Source organism: Oncorhynchus clarkii, unplaced genomic scaffold (genome assembly GCF_045791955.1).
Source record: "Oncorhynchus clarkii lewisi isolate Uvic-CL-2024 unplaced genomic scaffold, UVic_Ocla_1.0 unplaced_contig_6747_pilon_pilon, whole genome shotgun sequence".
Lineage (NCBI taxonomy): Eukaryota > Metazoa > Chordata > Actinopteri > Salmoniformes > Salmonidae > Oncorhynchus > Oncorhynchus clarkii.
This window is the reverse complement of record NW_027257996.1, coordinates 129380-152349: the sequence shown is the minus strand read 5'-3', so window position 1 is coordinate 152349 and position 22970 is coordinate 129380. Positions and strand designations below refer to the sequence as shown.

At 44.7% G+C, this 22970-nt stretch overlaps 2 protein-coding genes across 3 annotated transcripts in view; one reads left to right on the top strand and one right to left on the bottom strand.

Annotated features, from left to right (window-relative positions):
• LOC139394437 (autotaxin-like) overlaps nucleotides 1–9964 on the top strand; it is a 49094-nt gene extending 39130 nt beyond the window's left edge. The window contains exons 23-25 of the mRNA XM_071142503.1: nucleotides 4282–4414; nucleotides 6768–6921; nucleotides 8469–9964. Coding sequence (XP_070998604.1) covers nucleotides 4282–4414; nucleotides 6768–6921; nucleotides 8469–8639 — 458 coding nt within the window. The 3' untranslated portion in view covers nucleotides 8640–9964. The remainder of the gene's footprint in view (nucleotides 1–4281; nucleotides 4415–6767; nucleotides 6922–8468) is intronic.
• A 2003-nt stretch (nucleotides 9965–11967) lies between these two features.
• Nucleotides 11968–19189, bottom strand: LOC139394438 (CCN family member 3-like). Of its 2 annotated transcripts, XR_011629824.1 has the most exons (6): nucleotides 19055–19189; nucleotides 18701–18929; nucleotides 18073–18327; nucleotides 16439–16650; nucleotides 13295–14021; nucleotides 11968–13240 (listed from the first exon to the last, which is right to left on the bottom strand). XR_011629824.1 is itself a non-coding variant. In XM_071142504.1 (5 exons), the coding sequence occupies exons 1-5, from the start codon at nucleotides 19103–19105 to the stop codon at nucleotides 13728–13730; spliced, it is 1041 nt and encodes a 346-aa protein (XP_070998605.1). In that variant the 5' UTR covers nucleotides 19106–19189; the 3' UTR covers nucleotides 11968–13727. The 2 variants fall into 2 exon arrangements, 1 of the variants encoding a protein (XP_070998605.1); XM_071142504.1 differs by having other exon boundaries at nucleotides 11968–14021.
• Nucleotides 19190–22970: the final 3781 nt, after the last annotated feature.

Genomic DNA, 22970 nt, shown 5'->3' with positions numbered 1-22970 from the left:
TCCTCATGGTTAGAGGATGTTTTCCTGACTGGGTAGATGTCATGGTTTCCTCATGGTTAGGGGATGTTTTCCTGACTGGGTAGTTGTCATGGTTTCCTCATGGTTAGGGCTCGGGATGTTTTTCTGACTGGGTAGTTGTCATGGTTTCCTCATGGTTAGAGGATGTTTTCCTGACTGGGTAGTTGTCATGGTTTCCTCATGGTTAGGGGATGTTTTCCTGACTGGGTAGATGTCATGGTTTCCTCATGGTTAGAGGATGTTTTCCTGACTGGGTAGTTCTCATGGTTAGAGGATGTTTTCCTGACTGGGTAGATGTCATGGTTTCCTCATGGTTAGAGGATGTTTTCCTGACTGGGTAGATGTCGTGGTTAGGGCTGGGGATGTTTTCCTGACTGGGTAGATGTCATGGTTAGAGGATGTTTTCCTGACTGGGTAGATGTCATGGTTAGGGGATGTTTTCCTGACTGGATAGTTGTCGTGGTTTCCTCATGGTTAGGGGATGTTTTCCTGACTGGGTAGATGTCGTGGTTTCCTCATGGTTAGGGGATGTTTTCCTGACTGGGTAGATCTCATGGTTAGGGGATGTTTTCCTGACTGGGTAGATGTCATGGTTTCCTCATGGTTAGAGGATGTTTTCCTGACTGGGTAGATGTCATGGTTAGAGGATGTTTTCCTGACTGGGTAGTTGTCGTGGTTTCCTCATGGTTAGGGGATGTTTTCCTGACTGGGTAGATGTCATGGTTTCCTCATGGTTAGGGGATGTTTTCCTGACTGGGTAGATGTCATGTTTAGAGGATGTTTTCCTGACTGGGTAGATGTCATGGTTTCCTCATGGTTAGGGGATGTTTTCCTGACTGGGTAGTTGTCATGGTTAGGGCTGGGGATGTTTTCCTGACTAGGTAGATGTTGTGGTTTCCTCATGGTTAGGGGATGTTTTCCTGACTGGGTAGATGTCATGGTTTCCTCATGGTTAGAGGATGTTTTCCTGACTGGGTAGTTCTCATGGTTAGGGGATGTTTTCCTGACTGGGTAGATGTCGTGGTTTCCTCATGGTTAGGGGATGTTTTCCTGACTGGGTAGTTGTCATGGTTTCCTCATGGTTAGAGGATGTTTTCCTGACTGGGTAGATGTCATGGCTTCCTCATGGTTAGGGGATGTTTTCCTGACTGGGTACTTGTCATGGTTAGGGGATGTTTTCCTGACTGGGTAGTTGTCATGGTTTCCTCATGGTTAGAGGATGTTTTCCTGACTGGGTAGTTGTCATGGTTTCCTCATGGTTAGAGGATGTTTTCCTGACTGGGTAGATGTCATGGCTTCCTCATGGTTAGAGGATGTTTTCCTGACTGGGTAGATGTCATGGTTTCCTCATGGTTAGGGGATGTTTTCCTGACTGGGTAGTTGTCATGGTTTCCTCATGGTTAGGGCTCGGGATGTTTTTCTGACTGGGTAGTTGTCATGGTTTCCTCATGGTTAGAGGATGTTTTCCTGACTGGGTAGTTCTCATGGTTAGGGGATGTTTTCCTGACTGGGTAGTTGTCATGGTTTCCTCATGGTTAGAGGATGTTTTCCTGACTGGGTAGTTGTCATGGTTTCCTCATGGTTAGGGGATGTTTTCCTGACTGGGTAGATGTCATGGTTTCCTCATGGTTAGAGGATGTTTTCCTGACTGGGTAGTTGTCATGGCTTCCTCATGGTTAGGGGATGTTTTCCTGACTGGGTAGATGTCATGGTTTCCTCATGGTTAGGGCTGGGGATGTTTTTCTGACTAGGTAGATCACATGGGCAGAAACAACCAGCACTACACTTTAGTTTCAGAACCAAATAGAAGGTAATGGGTAACCAACTATAAACTGAACCTACCGTAAATATAATACAATATAACATGCACTTTAGCATAGAAGCTGGACAAAAAACCTGACCAAGAACGTTTGTTGGGTATTACTGAACGCTTTATCAACGTTTGTTGGGTATTACTGAACGCTTTATCAACGTTTGTTGGGTATTACTGAACGATTTATCAAGGTTTGTTGGGTATTACTGAACGCTTTATCAACGTTTGTTGGGTATTACTGAACGCTTTATCAACGTTTGTTGGGTATTTTCTGAAAGCTTTATCAAGGTTTGTTGGGTATTACTGAACGCTTTATCAACGTTTGTTGGGTATTACTGAAAGCTTTATCAAGGTTTGTTGGGTATTACTGAAAGCTTTATCAAGGTTTGTTGGGTATTACTGAACGCTTTATCAACGTTTGTTGGGTATTACTGAAAGCTTTATCAAGGTTTGTTGGGTATTACTGAACGCTTTATCAACGTTTGTTGGGTATTACTGAAAGCTTTAAAGGTTTGTTGGGTATTACTGAACGCTTTATCAACGTTTGTTGGGTATTACTGAAAGCTTTATCAAGGTTTGTTGGGTATTACTGAACGCTTTATCAACGTTTGTTGGGTATTACTGAAAGCTTTATCAAGGTTTGTTGGGTATTACTGAACGCTTTATCAACGTTTGTTGGGTATTACTGAAAGCTTTAAAGGTTTGTTGGGTATTACTGAAAGCTTTAAAGGTTTGTTGGGTATTACTGAAAGCTTTAAAGGTTTGTTGGGAATTACTGAAAGCTTTATCAAAGTTTGTTGGGTCTCAACCAGTCATCACCTTCTTCTATTGATCTGGCCATTCCAGGAAAGACACAACAGGGGTAAAGGTCTGATCCTGTCTTACCTCAGCCCTAACATACAGGGGTGTAGATCTGATCCAGTCTGTCCTCACAGCCCTAAACATACAGGGGTGTAGATCTGATCCAGTCTGTCCTCACAGCCCTAAACATACAGGGGTGTAGAGCTGATCCAGTCTGTCCTCACAGCCCTAAACATACAGGGATGTAGATCTGATCCAGTCTTACCTCAACCCTAAACATACAGGGGTGTAGATCTGATCCCGTCTGTCCTCACAGCCCTAAACATACAGGGGTGTAGAGCTGATCCAGTCTTACCTCAGCCCTAACATACAGGGGTGTAGATCTGATCCAGTCTGTCCTCACAGCCCTAAACATACAGGGGTGTAGATCTGATCCAGTCTGTCCTCACAGCCCTAAACATACAGGGGTGTAGATCTGATCCAGTCTGTCCTCACAACCCTAAACATACAGGGGTGTAGATCTGATCCAGTCTGTCCTCACAGCCCTAAACATACAGGGGTGTAGAGCTGATCCAGTCTTACCTCAGCCCTAAACATACAGGGGTGTAGATCTGATCCAGTCTGTCCTCACAGCCCTAAACATACAGGGGTGTAGAGCTGATCCAGTCTTACCTCAGCCCTAAACATACAGGGGTGTAGATCTGATCCAGTCTGTCCTCACAGCCCTAAACATACAGGGGTGTAGAGCTGATCCAGTCTGTCCTCACAACCCTAAACATACAGGGGTGTAGATCTGATGCAGTCTTACCTCAGCCCTAAACATACAGGGGTGTAGATCTGATCCAGTCTGTCCTCACAGCCCTAAACATACAGGGGTGTAGAGCTGATCCAGTCTGTCCTCACAGCCCTAAACATACAGGGGTGTAGATCTGATCCAGTCTGTCCTCACAGCCCTAAACATACAGGGGTGTAGATCTGATCCAGTCTTACCTCAGCCCTAAACATACAGGGGTGTAGAGCTGATCCAGTCTGTCCTCACAACCCTAAACATACAGGGGTGTAGATCTGATCCAGTCTTACCTCAGCCCTAAACATACAGGGGTGTAGATCTGATCCAGTCTTACCTCAGCCCTAAACATACAGGGGCGTAGATCTGATGCAGTCTTACCTCAGCCCTAAACATACAGGGGTGTAGATCTGATCCAGTCTGTCCTCACAGCCCTAAACATACAGGGGTGTAGATCTGATCCAGTCTGTCCTCACAGCCCTAAACACACAGGGGTGTAGATCTGATCAAGTCTGTCCTCACAGCCCTAAACATACAGGGGTGTAGATCTGATCCAGTCTGTCCTCACAGCCCTAAACACACAGGGGTGTACATCTGATCCAGTCTTACCTCAACCCTAAACACACAGGGGTGTAGATCTGATCCAGTCTGTCCTCACAGCCCTAAACACACAGGGGTGTACATCTGATCCAGTCTTACCTCAACCCTAAACACACAGGGGTGTAGATCTGATCCAGTCTGTCCTCACAACCCTAAACACACAGGGGTGTAGATGCTGCAGAGTTGTAACAGTTTGCCTCTCTCTCTCTGTCTCTCTCTCTCTCTGTCTCTCTCACTCTCACTCTCTCTGTATCTCCTTCAGGAATATGGAGCTACTTCCAGAAGACTCTTGTGAAGAAGTATGCCATGGAGAGAAATGGGCTCAACTTAATCTGCGGGCCCATATTTGACAACGACTACGATGGCCTGAGAGACTCGGCAGAGAAAATTAAACAGTAAGGGCTTTTGATCTTCATTGACATACAGGCTACATCCCCAAAAGGCCCCTATTAGAGTGCACTATTTTTGATCAGAGCCCCTAATTCCCTTTATAGTGCACTACTGTTGACCAGTGCTGGTGGAAGTGCACTTTAACCTATACAGGATTGATGTCCGGTTGAGCTAACATGCGCTAATTTGATTAGCATGACATTGTAAGTAACAAGAACATTTCCCAGGACATAGACATGTTTTTTTATTGGCAGAAAGCTTAAATTTGTGTTAATCTAACTGCACTGTCCAATTTACAGTAGCTATTACAGTGAAAGAATACCATGGTATTGTTTGAGGAGAGTGCACAGTTATATACTTGAAAATGTAGCAAAACAATTAGGCGCATCTGAGCAGATTTGATACAACATTTTGAACAGTAATTCAATGGTTCATTGAATCAGTCTAAAACGTTGCACATACACTGCTGCCACCTAGTGGCCAAAATCTAAATTGCGCCTAATCTGCAGTAATACGTTGTGGCCTTTCTCTTGCATTTCAAAGATGACGGAACAAAAAAACACATGCTTTTTTTTCTTTGTATTATCTTTTACCAGATCTATTGTGTTTTATTCTCCTACATTCCTTTCACATTTCCACAAACATCAAAGTGTTTCCTTTCAAATGGTATCAAGAATATGGATATCCTAGGCCTCCCGGGTGGCGCAGTGGTTAAGGGCGTTGTACTGCAGCGCCAGCTGGGTTCGCGCCCAGGCTCTGTCGTAACCGGCCGCGACCGGGAGGTCCGTGGGGAGACGCACAATTGGCCTAGCATCGTCCGGGTTAGGTCGGTAGGGATATCCTTGTCTCATCGCGCACCAGCGACTCCTGTGGCGGGCCGGGCGCAGTGCGCGCTAAACAAGGTTGCCAGGTGTATCCTCCGACACATTGGTGCGGCTGGCTTACGGGTTGGATGCGCGCTGTGTTAAGAAGCAGTGCGGCTTGGTTGGGTTGTGTATCGGAGGACGCATGACTTTCAACCTTCGTCTCTCCCGAGCCCGTATGGGAGTTGTAGCGATGAGACAAGATAGTAGCTACTACAACACCACGAAATTGGGGAGAAAAAGGGGTAAAAATTTTTTTAAAAAGAATATGCATGTCCTTGCTTCAGGTCCTGAGCTACAGGCAGTTAGATTTGAGTATGTCATTTTAGAGGAAAACGTAAAGAAAGGGTCCGACCCGTAGGAGGTTTTTAAAGGAGCAGGGTTTCATTTAGGAAGCAGCCACAATACAACATAGTACTGTACTTCTCAATGTCTCAATGTCAGACTCAAACCTCGTTTTGCACCTTAATGATTTGGAACAGTCGATGTTTCTCTTTCCTTTCCTGCACAAGGTCAATATTCTATTTCGTATTTTACTCATTCGTCAAAGTAGAGGCAGGGGCGGCAGGGTAGCCTAGTGGTTAGAGCATTGAGCCGGAAGGTTGCAAGTTCAAACCCCCCAAGCTGACAAGGTACATGTTGTCGTTCTGCCCCTAAACAGGCAGTTAACCCACTGTTCCTAGGCCGTCATTGAAAATAAGAATTTGTTCTTAACTGACTTGCCTAGTTAAATAAAGGTTAAATTAAAAAATAAAAATAGAGGCAAATTAAATGTATTGTCATGGAAATGATCCAGCAAAATGTAGTTGTAGGGCCACCTAGTGGCTAAAATCGGTCATTACAAATATCTGTACTTCTGGTTCCATTCAATCATCATGGTCATAATGTCACTGAACCTCACATAGAGCCTTCATGTGATTGAATGTGTGTTCTCTGTCTGTGGGACTGTGCTGTCTCATAGTCACTGACTGTCCTCTGGCTACATGTGTGTTCTCTGTCTGTGGGACAGACACTCTCCTGTCTCATAGTTACAGACTGTCCTCTGGCTACATGTGTGTTCTCTGTCTGTGGGACAGACCCTCTCCTGTCTCATAGTCACTGACTGTCCTCTGGCTACATGTGTGTTCTCTGTCTGTGGGAATGTGCTGTCTCATAGTTACTGTGTGTTCTCTGTCTGTGGGACTGTGCTGTCTCGTAGTTACTGTGTGTTCTCTGTCTGTGGGACTGTGCTGTCTCATAGTTACTGTGTGTTCTCTGTCTGTGGGACTGTGCTGTCTCGTAGTTACTGTGTGTTCTCTGTCTGTGGGACTGTGCTGTCTCATAGTTACAGTGTGTTCTCTGTCTGTGGGACTGTGCTGTCTCGTAGTTACTGTGTGTTCTCTGTCTGTGGGACTGTGCTGTCTCATAGTTACTGACTGTCCTCTGGCTACATACAGTCTACCATGAATAAATATTCAACCTCCTTTGGTGATCTTCACATGTATTTTGCCTACAGGTATGGAAGTGGTTCAGGGCCCATTCCAACCCACTACTACTGTGTGATAACCAGTTGTCTGGACTTCACCCAGGCTGAGGACATCTGTACTGGACCTCTTAGCAGCTCTGCCTTCATCCTACCACACCGCTCAGACAACGACGAGAGCTGCAGTGTGAGTCCCTGGCTACGTCCAAATGACATAGGGCTGCTACATAGGGCTGCTACATAAGGCTGCTACATAGGACTGCTACATAGGGCTGCTACATAGGACTGCTACATAGGACTGCAACATAGGGCTGCTACATAGGACTGCTACATAGGACTGCAACATAGGGCTGCTACATAGGACTGCTACATAGGGCTGCTACATAGGGCTGCTACATAGGACTGCTACATAGGGCTGCTACATAGGACTGCTACATAGGGCTGCTACATAGGACTGCAACATAGGGCTGCTACATAGGGCTGCTACATAGGACTGCTACATAGGACTGCAACATAGGGCTGCTACATAGGACTGCTACATAGGGCTGCTACATAGGACTGCTACATAGGACTGCAACATAGGGCTGCTACATAGGACTGCTACATAGGAAATCAAATCAAATGTTATTTGTCACATACACATGGTTAGCAGATGTTAATGCGAGTGTAGCGAAATGCTTGTGCTTCTAGTTCTGACAATGCAGTAATAACAAGTAATCTAACTAACAATTCCAAAACTACTGTCTTGTACACAGTGTGAGGGGATAAAGAATATGTACATAAGGATATATGAATGAGTGATGGTACAGAGCAGCATAGGCAAGATACAGTAGATGGTATCGAGTACAGTATGTACAAATGAGATGAGTATGTAAACAAAGTGGCATAGTTAAAGTGGCTAGTGATACATGTATTACATAAGGATACAGTCGATGATATAGAGTACAGTATATACGTATGCATATGAGATGAATAATGTAGGGTAAGTAACATTATATAAGGTAGCATTGTTTAAAGTGGCTAGTGATATATTTACATCATTTCCCATCAATTCCCATTACTGCAACATAGGGCTGCTACATAGGGCTGCTACATAGGGCTGCTACATAGGACTGCTACATAGGGCTGCTACATAGGACTGCTACATAGGACTGCAACATAGGACTGCTACATAGGGCTGCTACATAGGACTGCTACATAGGGCTGCTACATAGGACTGCAACATAGGGCTGCTACATAGGGCTGCTACATAGGACTGCTACATAGGGCTGCTACATAGGACTGCAACATAGGGCTGCTACATAGGGCTGCTACATAGGACTGCTACATAGGGCTGTGATCAAAGGTAGTGTATTGTGTAGGGAACAGGGTGCTATTGCCTCACACACATATAAATTGTGAGACAGAAAGAGACAAGAAAGGGCCAACCAGTGAAGAACACACACCATTGTAAATACAACCCATATTTATGTTTATTTATTTTCCCTTTTGTACTTTAACCATTTGTACATTGTTACACTGTATATAGAAATATGACATTTGAAATGTGTCTATTCCTTTGAAACTTGTGAGTAATGTTAATTTGTTCATTTCACTTTTGTCTATTTCACTTGCTTTGTCAGTGTAAACATGTTTCCCATGCCAATTAAGTCCCTTGAATTGAGAGAGATCTCAGAGCATCATGAAATGTGCAGGTAGCTGACGTTGTGTGACGTTGTCTTCGTCCCCCCCCAGAGCTCTGAGGACGAGTCTAAGTGGGTGGAGGATCTGATGAAGCTGCACACGGCCCGGGTCCGAGACGTGGAGATCCTCACGGGCCTGGACTTCTACCGTCGGACTAGCCGGAGTTACCCTGAAATCCTCTCACTGAAGACTCACATGCACACGTATGAGAGCGAGATCTAAACCACTGTCTCCCTACCCTCTCCTGTCTATCTACCCTCTCCTGTCTCCCTATCTACCCTCTCCTGTATACCTACACTCTCCTGTCTGTCTACCTACTCCTGTCTATCTACCCTCTCTTGTCTCCCTACCCTCGCCTGTCCACCTACCCTCTCCTGTCCACCTACCCTCTCCTGTCCACCTACCCTATCCTGTCCACCTACCCTCTCCTGTCCACCTACCCTCTCCGGTCTACCTACCCTCTCCTGTCCACCTACCCTCTCCTGTTTACCTACCCTCTCCTGTCCACCTACCCTCTCCTGTCCACCTACCCTCTCCTGTGTCCCTACCCTCTCCTGTTTACCTACCCTCTCCTGTCTCCCTACCCTGTTTACCTACCCTCTCCTGTTTACCTACCCTCTCCTGTCTCCCTACCCTCTCCTGTCTCCCTACCCTCTCCTGTCCACCTACCCTCTCCTGTCTCCCTACCCTCTCCTGTTTACCTACCCTCTCCTGTCCACCTACCCTCTCCTGTCCACCTACCCTCTCCTGTCTCCCTACCCTCTCCTGTTTACCTACCCTCTCCTGTCCACCTACCCTCTCCTGTCTCCCTACCCTCTCCTGTTTACCTACCCTCTCCTGTCCACCTACCCTCTCCTGTCTCCCTACCCTCTCCTGTTTACCTACCCTCTCCTGTCTCTCTACCCTCTCCTGTTTACCTACCCTCTCCTGTGTCCACCACAGCTCCGATGGTCTGGTGTATATTTTTGAATATGCCGTGTTTTGTTTTTTCACATGTATTATTCTAAATGTTTATTCATGGCTGTTCTGTTCCTCTGTAATGTAACACATTTCCTGTCCCTCTTTATTTTTGTCTTTTTTGATGATTAACAAGCATGAATTTAATTATTTGTTGTTACTTGTATTGATAATGTGGTGTGTTGTTGTGTGTGTGTGTGTGTGTTGTATGTGGTGTTTCTGATGAATGTCTTGCTGGTGATGGCTGAGAGTACTGTGTTAATAATAATAATAATCAGCTCTGTCTGTCTGTACTGTGAACAGTAATAATAGTGAACCTGTAGTGGTGACATCCTTTTAAATATGTCCCGGACAGCTGTGTGATCCACTTATTTATGCCTGATGTTTTAATCCAATAAACCTTTTTTGTACGACCTCGTCTGTCATTGCGGCGTATCGGGGAAGTTGGCAGCGAGGTCAGAGGTCATTGCTGCTCACCCTTGTTGGTTTGATTTAATGCTAACGATATTAGCATTATGAACATCAATCGATTAAGGCTGTTCCTGTAGTTGGGAGATTTCATTTCAGTAATAAATGTGTGTTTGAATGGGTTTAGTGACAGGCTCTAATGGGCTCCCGAGTGACACAGCGGTCTAAGGCGCTGCATCTCAGTGCTAGAGGTGTCATTACAGACACCCTGGTTCGAATCCAAGGCTGTATGTATTACAACCGGCCGTGATTGGGAGTCCCACAGGGTCGGCGCTCAACTGGCCCAGCGTCGTCCGGGTTTGGCCGGGGTCGGCCGTCATTGGGAGTCCCACAGGGCGGCGCTCAACTGGCCCAGCGTCGTCCGGGTTTGGCCGTCATTGGGAGTCCCACAGGGCGGCGCTCAACTGGCCCAGCGTCGTCCGGGTTTGGCCGGTGTAGGCCGTCATTGTAAATAAGAATTTATTCTTAACCGACTCGCCTAGTTAAATAAAGGTTAAAAAAAATTGAAATGGCAAGAGATACTGACAGGCTATTAACTTGTAGTCTACATGCTACAGAAATGTCTACCTACAACATTCCTCCAAGGATGAAATCTGGGAAGTGCATCTGGTCTGACTCAAACCTGCTAATCTCAGTGGACGCTTCCCCAGACCTACAATAAAGGTTTGAATCGAGGCACATCGGATTACACTGCAAACACCCGTCTGTCTGTCTCAACACTACAGCGATGATATACTGTAGTGTTCTCAGTCATTTATCTCAGTGCCAGAGACGAGAGAAAATTGATTTTACCTGGCTGTCTGCCGGTAAATGACTGGACACCCTGTGCGTCCTGAGTGGTAACCTATTCTCTACACAGGCTGCGTTTACACAGGCAGCTCAATTCTCATATGTCTTTCAACCAATCACATCAGATCTCTTTCAGAGGTGATCTGATTGGCCAAAAGACCAATTAGTGGGAAAAGGTTCAGAATTAGTCTGCCTGTGTAAACGCAGCCATGGTGCATAGTTTTGACCGGGGCCCATAGGGATTCTATAGGGAATAAGACCCCATTTGTCTTTGTTTATGAATGGTCACTCATACTGGCCCTGCTACACTATAGAAATTGGGCGTCCAGCATTGCAATCAGCCATTGGGGAAATGCTTCTTTTGAAATCAAAGCTGTTTCACTGCCCATGTTGCGGGCAATGGCGGCGTCCAAACTCAATCATCACAGAGAGTTAGTTATTGATGGCTTGACGTGCATGTTAATTCTATCTTGTGAATTTAAATAAAAGTTAATTTTGGTTGCATTTGGCCTCGGCTATACACCGCTGGTTATTTTACTAAGATTTATGAAGTCAAGAAACTACTACTATTACTTAGCTAGCTACACTGACTACCGACGTTCACAATGTTAACAAAAGCAACTTGTGTAATTTGAGTTTCATTTAGTACAACCACTAGCAACAATTTAATGAGTACTTGCGAAAAACTGGGCCAACAGCTATTGTACTTACGCATAATAGATAAATATGTTACAGTGCAGTAGGGAAATAAAGACGCTCAGCCCCTCTGCTATTCTCCGCTCCCAAATCAACGTGCTTGTGTGTAGCAGGTGGAACCGCACATTGACACAATGCGGCTGGCAACGCGACGCTTCTGTCGGAGCTGTGATCTGCTGTACTTTTCCAATTAGCTCTACAGACCACCGGGAGAGGACAGTGTGCCGGACCAGGGATACCGCAGTTATGGTCATGGATAACTTTTACTCTGGATAGGAATAACAATAGAGGTCATGTTTCCTTATACTTTCCTGCACTTCTTAAATATCACACAAGGTGTCGCTGTTTTCTGTATAGGGGTTTTATACACCCGTTCTGGGAGAGCTTTGAGCGTTCAGTGATTTCACAGACTTATAAGCGTTGGAAGTTAGAACCCACCATAGTCTCTAATAGTCATTAAGCATTTTATGTCGCATTCATTCGACGGGGGTTGTCACTAAACTAACTATGCATTAACCTTATATGAAAAGGTGTTGTGACTCAGTTTTAGGTCAATTTAATGTACATCAACTGTTGTCTAACAATCTACCTACACGGTATATCATGACGGTTGGAATAAAGAGAAACAGATCAGAAGTTATAGAAAATATACATATTTAATGTCAAATCATGAGTAAGTACAGTATTATTATATTGATCGAAAAGGCTGAGCGAAACACAACCAGAGTAGACGTACAGACACTATATAGAACTCATATTTACATTCGGTTTACAAACACATACAGACACTATATAGAATTCATATTTACATTCTGTTTACAAAGACGTACAGACACTATATAGAACTCATATATACATTCGGTTTACATTCGGTTTACAAACACATACAGACACTATATAGAATTCATATTTACATTCGGTTTACAAACACATACAGACACCGTGTATTTAATACACGCTGGCGCCAACTATACAGTAAAGTATTCACATAACGTGTATCTTTCTACAAGAGACCAAAGGAGGAGTAGAAAATTAACGTTCTGTTTTTAAGGAAAATCTACATTGCGTCGCAGTCAATGACAGTATATATCAGAACTGGGTGACATATATATACATATATATATATATATATATATATATATATATATATATATATATATATATGCCAAAGACTTTGGAGGTGCACTTGACTTAACTTGACTTAACTTGACTTAGCTTGACTTAGCTTGACTTAGCTTGACTTAACTTGACTTAGCTTGCCCTGTACGATGCAACCAATGGAATAGTCTCATAAACTGCCAACTCCACCCACAGCCTGCACACTTGTCAAGTTAAATAATCTCGAGAGTTTTGACACATGTATTCGACCCAGGTCTGACGTGTAAGTGGGGCGGGGCTTAGAGGTCCAAGAGCGGAGACTTACAGGCTGGCTGTGGAAAGCGGCAGTACATTATGAAGAACAACCTTTTTGACCTGGCTGTCGACATGACTGTTGTGTGGGCCAAGACCGGGTTGACTGGAGAGCCTGGGAGAGGGCAAGAGTCTGCAAACATCTACAAGGTCTAAGGTCAGAGGAATGAGGGAGGGATAGAAACACAGGTTTTCACCAGAACAAATACAACAGCGAGCAGGTGTTGCTTTCACCAGACATTTTTTGTGTGACGTGCAGCTGGAGAATTGTTGGACGTGCAGACATTGCACTTGAAATGATTGTAGGTAGCCTAACCGCTATTTCGGAAATACCTCTGGAACAGTCAGAGGCTGTCTGAAACTGACCCAGGAGCTGTGTATGATCTCCTGAGGCCATTTGAGTCAGAGTCTGTTTAAAACTGACCCAGGAGCTGTGTATGATCTCCTGAGGCCATTTGAGTCAGAGTCTGTTTAAAACTGACCCAGGAGCTGTGTATGATCTCCTTAGGCCATTTGAGTCAGAGTCTGTTTAAAACTGACCCAGGAGCTGTGATCACTGAGGCAGTTTGCAGTAAGCATAAAAGGAAAACTCTGTCATTATGATACACTAAAGCACCAGTTATATCAGATGCAGAAAGCTCATCCATTCTGTAAAGGTAGCTAAGTGCTGACTGTGAGAATCTCAATTGCATACTCCTCGCGTCCTCTCTCCTCGCACCCTCTCTCCTCGCCTCCTTCTCAAAACCCATTGGAGGAGAATGTCAGAGGGGAGGGACATCTGGCTTTCTCATCCAATGGGTTTTGAGAAGGAGGCGAGGAGAGAGGAACGCGATAAGTATGCAATTGAGATTCTCCCTCCTGAGACCAACCATACACCTTCAGGGAGATGTTTAGAGTCACGAACATATAGAGTCACCCGACTACAGTACAGTACAATACTACTGTCACGGAGGAACAGGAGAAACTGTCGTTGTGTCTGTGGTAACAGCGTTATAACCTGTAACCGCTGTAGACCAGGTCTGATGGTCGATACACGACGTTGTCTCTGGGACAGTGGTAGTGGCAGGCGCAGGTGTTGATGAACATCACGGGTTTCTTGATGGCTTTACCCTGAGCACATTGGAACTCTACCTGCACTGTCTCGGTGCTGTGGGGGGTGCAGCAACGCCCGTCCGTACACACACCACAGTACCGGGGCTTGTAGGTCAGCACGCTGGTGCAGTTCTTATAGCTGAACCGGACAGGTTTCACCGCCTTCTTCATCCTCAGGCACTTGCTTCCTCTCTGAGGATTTAGAGGAGGAAATGGTTGTCAGTCGGCGAAACACTGGAAAGCTTCTGTCGTGTATTTTGTCAGAGCTCTTGTGAGTTTTGTTAGTCGGAAGATTTGCATTTAGGCGGAATGGCAAGTTGAACTTGAACTTCGATTCTGCTATTTAAATTAGTGATGTATTTTCCCTCTACAACTATGATTTGGTTTGTATTATTAGTACAGTAACAGTGGGTTGAGTATCCTACCTTAGGAACATCCTGCTGCTGGTATTAGTACAGTAACAGTGGGTTGAGTATCCTACCTTAGGAATATCCTGCTGCTGGTATTAGTACAGTAACAGTGGGTTGAGTATCCTACCTTAGGAACATCCTACTGCTGGTATTAGTACAGTAACAGTGGGTTGAGTATCCTACCTTAGGAACATCCTGCTACTGGTATTAGTACAGTAACAGTGGGTTGAGTATCCTACCTTAGGAACATCCTGCTACTGGTATTAGTACAGTAACAGTGGGTTGAGTATCCTACCTTAGGAACATCCTGCTACTGGTATTAGTACAGTAACAGTGGGTTGAGTATCCTACCTTAGGAACATCCTGCTACTGGTATTAGTACAGTAACAGTGGGTTGAGTATCCTACCGTAGGAACATCCTGCTACTGGTATTAGTACAGTAACAGTGGGTTGAGTATCCTACCTTAGGAACATCCTACCTCTGGTATTAGTACAGTAACAGTGGGTTGAGTATCCTACCTTAGGAACATCCTGCTACTGGTATTAGTATAGTAACAGTGGGTTGAGTATCCTACCTTAGGAACATCCTGCTACTGGTATTAGTACAGTAACAGTGGGTTGAGTATCCTACCTTAGGAACATCCTGCTACTGGTATTAGTACAGTAACAGTGGGTTGAGTATCCTACCTTAGGAACATCCTACTACTGGTATTAGTACAGTAACAGTGGGTTGAGTATCCTACCTTAGGAACATCCTACTGCTGGTATTAGTACAGTAACAGTGGGTTGAGTATCCTACCTTAGGAACATCCTACCTCTGGTATTAGTATAGTGACAGTGGGTTGAGTATCCTACCTTAGGAACATCCTACCTCTGGTATTAGTATAGTAACAGTGGGTTGAGTATCCTACCTTAGGAACATCCTGCTACTGGTATTAGTATAGTAACAGTGGGTTGAGTATCCTACCTTAGGAACATCCTGCTACTGGTATTAGTACAGTAACAGTGGGTTGAGTATCCTACCTTAGGAACATCCTGCTACTGGTATTAGTACAGTAACAGTGGGTTGAGTATCCTACCTTAGGAACATCCTACTACTGGTATTAGTACAGTAACAGTGGGTTGAGTATCCTACCTTAGGAACATCCTACTGCTGGTATTAGTATAGTAACAGTGGGTTGAGTATCCTACCTTAGGAACATCCTGCTACTGGTATTAGTACAGTAACAGTGGGTTGAGTATCCTACCTTAGGAACATCCTGCTACTGGTATTAGTACAGTAACAGTGGGTTGAGTATCCTACCTTAGGAACATCCTACTGCTGGTATTAGTACAGTAACAGTGGGTTGAGTATCCTACCTTAGGAACATCCTACTGCTGGTATTAGTACAGTAACAGTGGGTTGAGTATCCTACCTTAGGAACATCCTACTGCTGGTATTAGTACAGTAACAGTGGGTTGAGTATCCTACCTTAGGAACATCCTACTGCTGGTATTAGTACAGTAACAGTGGGTTGAGTATCCTACCTTAGGAACATCCTACTGCTGGTATTAGTATAGTAACAGTGGGTTGAGTATCCTACCTTAGGAACATCCTACTGCTGCTATTAGTATAGTAACAGTGGGTTGAGTATACTACCTTAGGAACATCCTACCTCTGGTATTAGTACAGTAACAGTGGGTTGGGTATCCTACCTTAGGAACATCCTGCTACAGGTATTAGTACAGTAACAGTGGGTTGAGTATCCTACCTTAGGAACATCCTACCTCTGGTATTAGTACAGTAACAGTGGGTTGAGTATCCTACCTTAGGAACATCCTGCTGCTGGTATTAGTACAGTAACAGTGGGTTGAGTATCCTACCTTAGGAACATCCTACTGCTGGTATTAGTACAGTGACAGTGGGTTGAGTATCCTACCTTAGGAACATCCTACTGCTGGTATTAGTACAGTGACAGTGGGTTGAGTATCCTACCTTAGGAACATCCTACTGCTGGTATTAGTACAGTGACAGTGGGTTGAGTATCCTACCTTAGGAACATCCTACTGCTGGTATTAGTATAGTAACAGTGTGTTGAGTATCCTACCTTAGGAACATCCTACTGCTGGTATTAGTACAGTAACAGTGGGTTGAGTATCCTACCTTAGGAACATCCTACTGCTGGTATTAGTACAGTAACAGTAGGTTGAGTAGCCTACCTTAGGAACATCCTGTTGCTGTTTGTCGCAGGGCCTGACGATGCACAGACGTGTCTGCTTGACCATCTCACAGCGGGGGTTCTTGTTGGTGACCCGGGTGGAGATGCTCATGCCACAGGTCCGAGAGCAGGCGCCCCACTCCGTAGTCTGCTCTATGCAGTTAGTACTGGGGTCCCACGAGTCAAACCCCACTGTCTCCTCCTGTCTGTAGGCTGTACGGGAGGACAGGGAGAGACACACCGGATGAGACCGATGTTGTTGCCATGGGAAATACAGATGCACGCTAGATTGATTGATGGACGTAAGAATTACTGGGCAGAAGTGCACAAGAGGAAACATGTTTGGCTGGTGACTATGCCACTTTGTTTACATACTCATCTCATATGTATGTATATACTGTACTCGATACCATCTACTGTATCTTGCCTATGCTGCTCTGTACCATCACTCATTCATATATCCTTATGTACATATTCTTTATCCCCTTACACTGTGTACAAGACAGTAGTTTTGGAATTGTTAGTTAGATTACTTGTTGGTTATTACTGCATTGTCGGAACGAGAAGCACAAGCATTTCGCTACACTCGCATTAACATCTGCTAACCATGTGTATGTGACAAATAAAATTTGATTTGATTTATTGGGATCTGTGTGGTTTGCATAATTGATTCCCCTACATTGGTGTATAATCGGTATACAGGTAATCCAATTCACAGTTCTATCGGAATTTCTTTAGGTGCCGATAGAACTGTGAATTGGATTACCTGTATACCGATTATACACCAATGTAGGGGAATCAATTATGCAAACCACCTGTTGTATTCAGCATTTCACTGTAAGGTCTACCTGTTGTATTCAGCATTTCACTGTAAGGTCTACCTACATCTGTTGTATTCAGCATTTCACTGTAAGGTCTACCTACACCTGTTGTATTCAGCATTTCACTGTAAGGTCTACTACACCTGTTGTATTCAGCATTTCACTGCGAGGTCTACTACACCTGTTGTATTCATCATTTCACTGTAAGGTCTACTACACCTGTTGTATTCAGCATTTCACTGTAAGGTCTACTACACCTGTTGTATTCAGCATTTCACTGTAAGGTCTACTACACCTGTTGTATTCAGCATTTCACTGCGAGGTCTACTACACCTGTTGTATTCAGCATTTCACTGTAAGGTCTACCTGTTGTATTCAGCATTTCACTGTGAGGTCTATAACACCTGTTGTATTCAGCATTTCACTGTAAGGTCTACTACACCTGTTGTATTCAGCATTTCACTGTAAGGTCTACCTACACCTGTTGTATTCAGCATTTCACTATAAGGTCTACTACACCTGTTGTATTCAGCATTTCACTGTAAGGTCTACTACACCTGTTGTATTCAGCATTTTACTGTGAGGTCTACCTACATCTGTTGTATTCAGCATTTACTGTAAGGTCTACTACACCTGTTGTATTCAGCATTTACTGTAAGGTCTATAACACCTGTTGTATTCAGCATTTACTGTAAGGTCTACTACATCTGTTGTATTCAGCATTTACTGTAAGGTCTACTACACCTGTTCTATTCGGCACATGTGACAAATAACATTTGGATCTGATTTGAGTGCAGATAGACTGAGTGCTTACCAGCCATGGCGAAGCTGCCCAAGGCACTGGCCTCTGGTTGGGGCTCACATACCCACTTCTCACAGCACTCCCCTGGGACCGCCACCTTCCTGGGTAGAGGGCAGTCTGGGCCCGGCAGCATCACGTCCAGGTTGCAGCGGGGCACGCAGGCGATCTGACCGTCCCTGCAGGTGCACTGATACTTGCAGCTGGGGAAGAAGGTCTCTCCATTCTGGTACACTGAACCGTCCAACAGGCAGATGTCTCCCTCATGTGCTGTGGAAGAGAGGAGGACACAAGAAAAGCACAAATCATTATTTAACATTTTTAATTTCCAATACTCATATCTGGATAAAATCCAAAATGTCATATGTTTAAGTGTTTGTGTCTTCAAATGAATGTGAATTGTCATCATCATCATCATCATCATCCTCATCATCATTAATCATCATCAATAGCTCTTAGATAGGGGCGGGGTCCCCGCTGCCACTCTTCGATTACCCTTTGGCCTTTTTCAAAAGGAGGCGAGAGAGGTTGAGAGGTACGCAGGAGTTGAGCAAATCCAATTGAGACCAGGCCAGGGAATCTACCCCGTTCTGACACCTACACTAGAACATCACTGGTTCAATAGAATTAACAAATGACTCACCGACACAGACACCTGTCCTCTGGTGTACATCGGCCGTGTAGTCGCAGTTCAGACCCCTGTGTGTATCACAGGGACTTATTTCCGAGCACGCCTCTCCTTTCTGCCTCGCACAGACCAGACAGCATGCGCAGTCATCCAGAATCAACTGGACCCCGGGGGCGCACAGCGGAGGCTCCTGCGGACAGAGGCACCTTGTCTGACACACCTGCGCCAAGATCTGGGAGCAAATCTGGAGGAAAAAAGGGAAACTGTGTTCAAGTGTGACTTTTCAAAGTTGTTGCTCCTTGCTTTCATATTCTTCACATAATATAGTTTGGATGAGCCTACTCTGTAACGTTAAATGAATTTATTTACCTGTGTTGAAATGTAGAAAACGAAAAGGGTTCTCTCTGCAAGCTTAGACATCCTGATTCAGTGAAAGGTAGTTTTCTCTTTGTAGAATTTTCCCTCCTTTGTATCTTGCTGAAGCTCTGTAAATCCCTTTGGCGTGCTTCAGAAGTGTGTGCAGAGCCATTTATAACGGTCCTGTCTAACGACACAGTGACGCGTGAAGGAGGAATGGAGGAGGGGAAGGAGGAGGGGAAGGAGGAGGGGAGGGAGGAGGGAGGGAGGAGGGGAAGGAGGAGGGAGGGAGGAAGGGGATGATGGAGGGAGGGAGGGAGGAAGGGGATGATGGAGGGATTACCCCCCTGGCCCTGGTAGAGTCTGGGAATTCTGACATCTGATTGGATCAGGATGAGACTCACATTTTCCTGTTAGATCCTGAGTTCTTCGCACACAGAGGAAGGCTACGTTACTAGTATTTAGAACACATAAGCTCATTTGACAGTTTTACTGCTGCTATTCATATCTTTTAATCAACATTTTTCATGATCATTCAAATGAACCTACTTCAAACTAGTTCCTCCGTTCCCTGATTTTCATTATTGTGCTCATTACATCTCTGCAATTAAAATAGTTCTAGTTTGCCTGCAAAATTGATATCACACTGGTCGATCTGGTTTGGCTGCAGAATTGATATCACACTGGTCAATCTGGTTTGGCTGCAGAATTGATATCACCCTGGTCGATCTGGTTTGACTGCGGAATTGATATCACACTGGTCGATCTGGTTTGACTGCGGAATTGATATCACACTGATCGATCTAGTTTGGCTGCAGAATAGATATCACACTGATCGATCTAGTTTGGCTGCAGAATAGATATCACACTGATCGATCTAGTTTGATTGCAGAATTGATATCACACTGGTCGATCTGGTTTGACTGCAGAATAGATATCACACTGGTCGATCTGGTTTGATTGCAGAATAGATATCACCCTGGTCGATCTGGTTTGACTGCAGAATTGATATCACACTGGTCAATCTAGTTTGGCTGCAGAATTGATATCACACTGGTCGATCTAGTTTGGCTGCAGAATTGATATCACACTGGTCGATCTAGTTTGGCTGCAGAATAGATATCACACTGGTCGATCTAGTTTGGCTGCAGAATAAGATATCACACTGGTCAATCTAGTTTGGCTGCAGAATAAGATATCACACTGGTCGATCTGGTTTGGCTGCAGAATAAGATATCACACTGGTCGATCTGGTTTAGCTGCAGAATAGATATCACACTGATCGATCTGGTTTGGCTGCAGAATAGATATCACACTGGTCGATCTGGTTTGGCTGCAGAATAGATATCACCCTGGTCGATCTGGTTTGACTGCAGAATTGATATCACACTGGTCAATCTAGTTTGGCTGCAGAATTGATATCACACTGGTCGATCTAGTTTGGCTGCAGAATTGATATCACACTGGTCGATCTAGTTTGGCTGCAGAATAGATATCACACTGGTCAATCTAGTTTGGCTGCAGAATTGATATCACACTGGTCGATCTAGTTTGGCTGCAGAATTGATATCACACTGGTCAATCTAGTTTGGCTGCAGAATAGATATCACACTGGTCGATCTAGTTTGGCTGCAGAATTGATATCACACTGGTCGATCTGGTTTGGCTGCAGAATAGATATCACACTGGTCAATCTAGTTTGGCTGCAGAATAAGATATCACACTGGTCGATCTGGTTTGGCTGCAGAATAAGATATCACACTGGTCGATCTGGTTTAGCTGCAGAATAGATATCACACTGATCGATCTGGTTTGGCTGCAGAATAGATATCACACTGGTCGATCTGGTTTGGCTGCAGAATAGATAAACCAGTAAAGCCCCTCTTCCACGATGGTGGTTCCTTAGATGTCAGTCGGCAGTCAGTGGGCAAGAGGTTTCTCTTTGGAACGTTTGCTGGCTGCATAATTACAAATCTAGGGGGAAACTTAGATGGCTACTCCATCTGGGTTTTATCTAACGAGTTATGGTGTGGTGGGTGCCTCTGCCTGAAGTAGGACAAATGAGGCAACTGGCTGAATCAGCCCACATGAGTGACATCACCACTGTGTTTGCCAGTGTTTTAAAATACCATGTCTGAGTCTCAAACGGCACCCCAGTGTCTTCCAGTGTTGTTAAGCCTGGGCATGTTCTTTACCCCTCTGTCTGACACATAGGCCGTTGATATTTGTGTCAGGGACTTGGTCAGTTGGAGATGGGGATTTGGCCGGTTGGAGATGGGGATTTGGCCGGTTGGAGATGGGGATTTTGGCCGGTTGGAGATGGGGATTTTGGCCGGTTGGAGATGGGGATTTTGGCCGGTTGGAGATAGGGATTTTGGCCGGTTGGAGATGGGGATTTTGGCCGGTTGGAGATAGGGATTTTGGCCGGTTGGAGATGGGGATTTTGGCCGGTTGGAGATGGGGACTTGGACGGTTGGAGATGGGGACTTGGACAGTTGGAGATGGGGACTTGGACAGTTGGAGATGGGGATTTGGACAGTTGGAGATGGGGACTTGGCCGGTTGGAGATGGGGATTTGGACAGTTGGAGATGGGGACTTGGACGGTTGGAGATGGGGACTTGGACAGTTGGAGATGGGGACTTGGACAGTTGGAGATGGGGATTTGGACAGTTGGTGATGAGGACTTGGCCAGTTGGAGATGAGGACTTGGCCAGTTGGAGATGGGGACTTGGACAGTTGGAGATGAGGACTTGGACAGTTGGAGATGGGGGATTTGGCCAGTTGGAGATGGGGGATTTGGCCAGTTGGACATGGGGATTTGGCTAGTTGGAGATGGGGATTTGGCTAGTTGGAGATGGGGATTTGGCTAGTTGGAGATGGGGGATTTGGCCAGTTGGAGATGGGGATTTGGCTAGTTGGAGATGGGGACTTGGACAGTTGGAGATGGGGACTTGGACAGTTGGAGATGGGGATTTGGCCAATTGGAGTGGGGATTTGGCCAGTTGGAGTGGGGATTTGTCCAGTTGTAAAGTATTGGGCTGTGTAGTGTGGACATCACTGATGACCTTGGTGGTGTAATGTAAGACTCAGGGGAGTTTTTTAGCATTGGCTGTTTCCCAAATGGCACCCTTTTCCCTATATAGTGCAATACTTCTGACACTATGGGCCCTATGGGCCTTGGTCAAAAAGTAGTGAACTATGTAGCAAATAGGGTGCCATTTGGGATACTATGTGTGCCTATAAGTCAACATGATGAGCTTGCTTTGAATGGTGGCTGTGCAGTGTGCTTTGTAGTGGCCAACCAATGTGTTTTATGGGGTCCGATTCTGATCTCTGAAGGAACTAAACTTACTGGTACCGATATACAGGTCTCTGCCAACATACTGTTTTACATACTGTTTTACAGTTGGGGAAATTAAAAAGTGAAAACATTTTCCACACTCAGAAGTCCTCAGAAATTCTTATCGAAAAGAGCCAATTGTCCAAGAAATATGTTTCAAAGGTTGATTTCTTCTTTTATGGCAATAATAACAATAATAACAATAATAACAATAATAACAATAATAACAGTAATAACAATAATAACAGTAATAACAATAATAACAATAATAACAATAATAACAATAATAACAATAATAACAAGAACACATCATGAGAATGACCCCGTGTTCAGACCACCATGAGATTCTCTTTTCTCATCGAATTTATTGAACAAAATCAAATCTAATCAAAATGTATTTGTCACGTGCGCCGAATACATCGGTTATCGCTGGAATTATTGATATATATATTGATCTACACGGACGATCATTTACATGAAACGACACATATCATTCGGGCTCTAGTTGACTGTTGATTTTCCACGTGTCCGTTTTGACCCTTTAATACAGGGATAGATTTGATTGGCTGATTCACAGCAGCTGCAGA

Excerpts from the sequence above, each read along its gene's own strand:
- LOC139394438 (XM_071142504.1), bottom strand. The coding sequence starts at position 19,105 with ATGTCTAAGCTTGCAGAGAGAACCCTTTTCGTTTTCTACATTTCAACA. Across the intron at positions 18,328-18,700 it reads GAGGACAGGTGTCTGTGTCG|CACATGAGGGAGACATCTGC; the intron begins GTGAGTCATTTG and ends TCTCTTCCACAG. Across the intron at positions 14,022-16,438 it reads AGCAACAGGATGTTCCTAAG|AGAGGAAGCAAGTGCCTGAG; the intron begins GTAGGCTACTCA and ends CTAAATCCTCAG.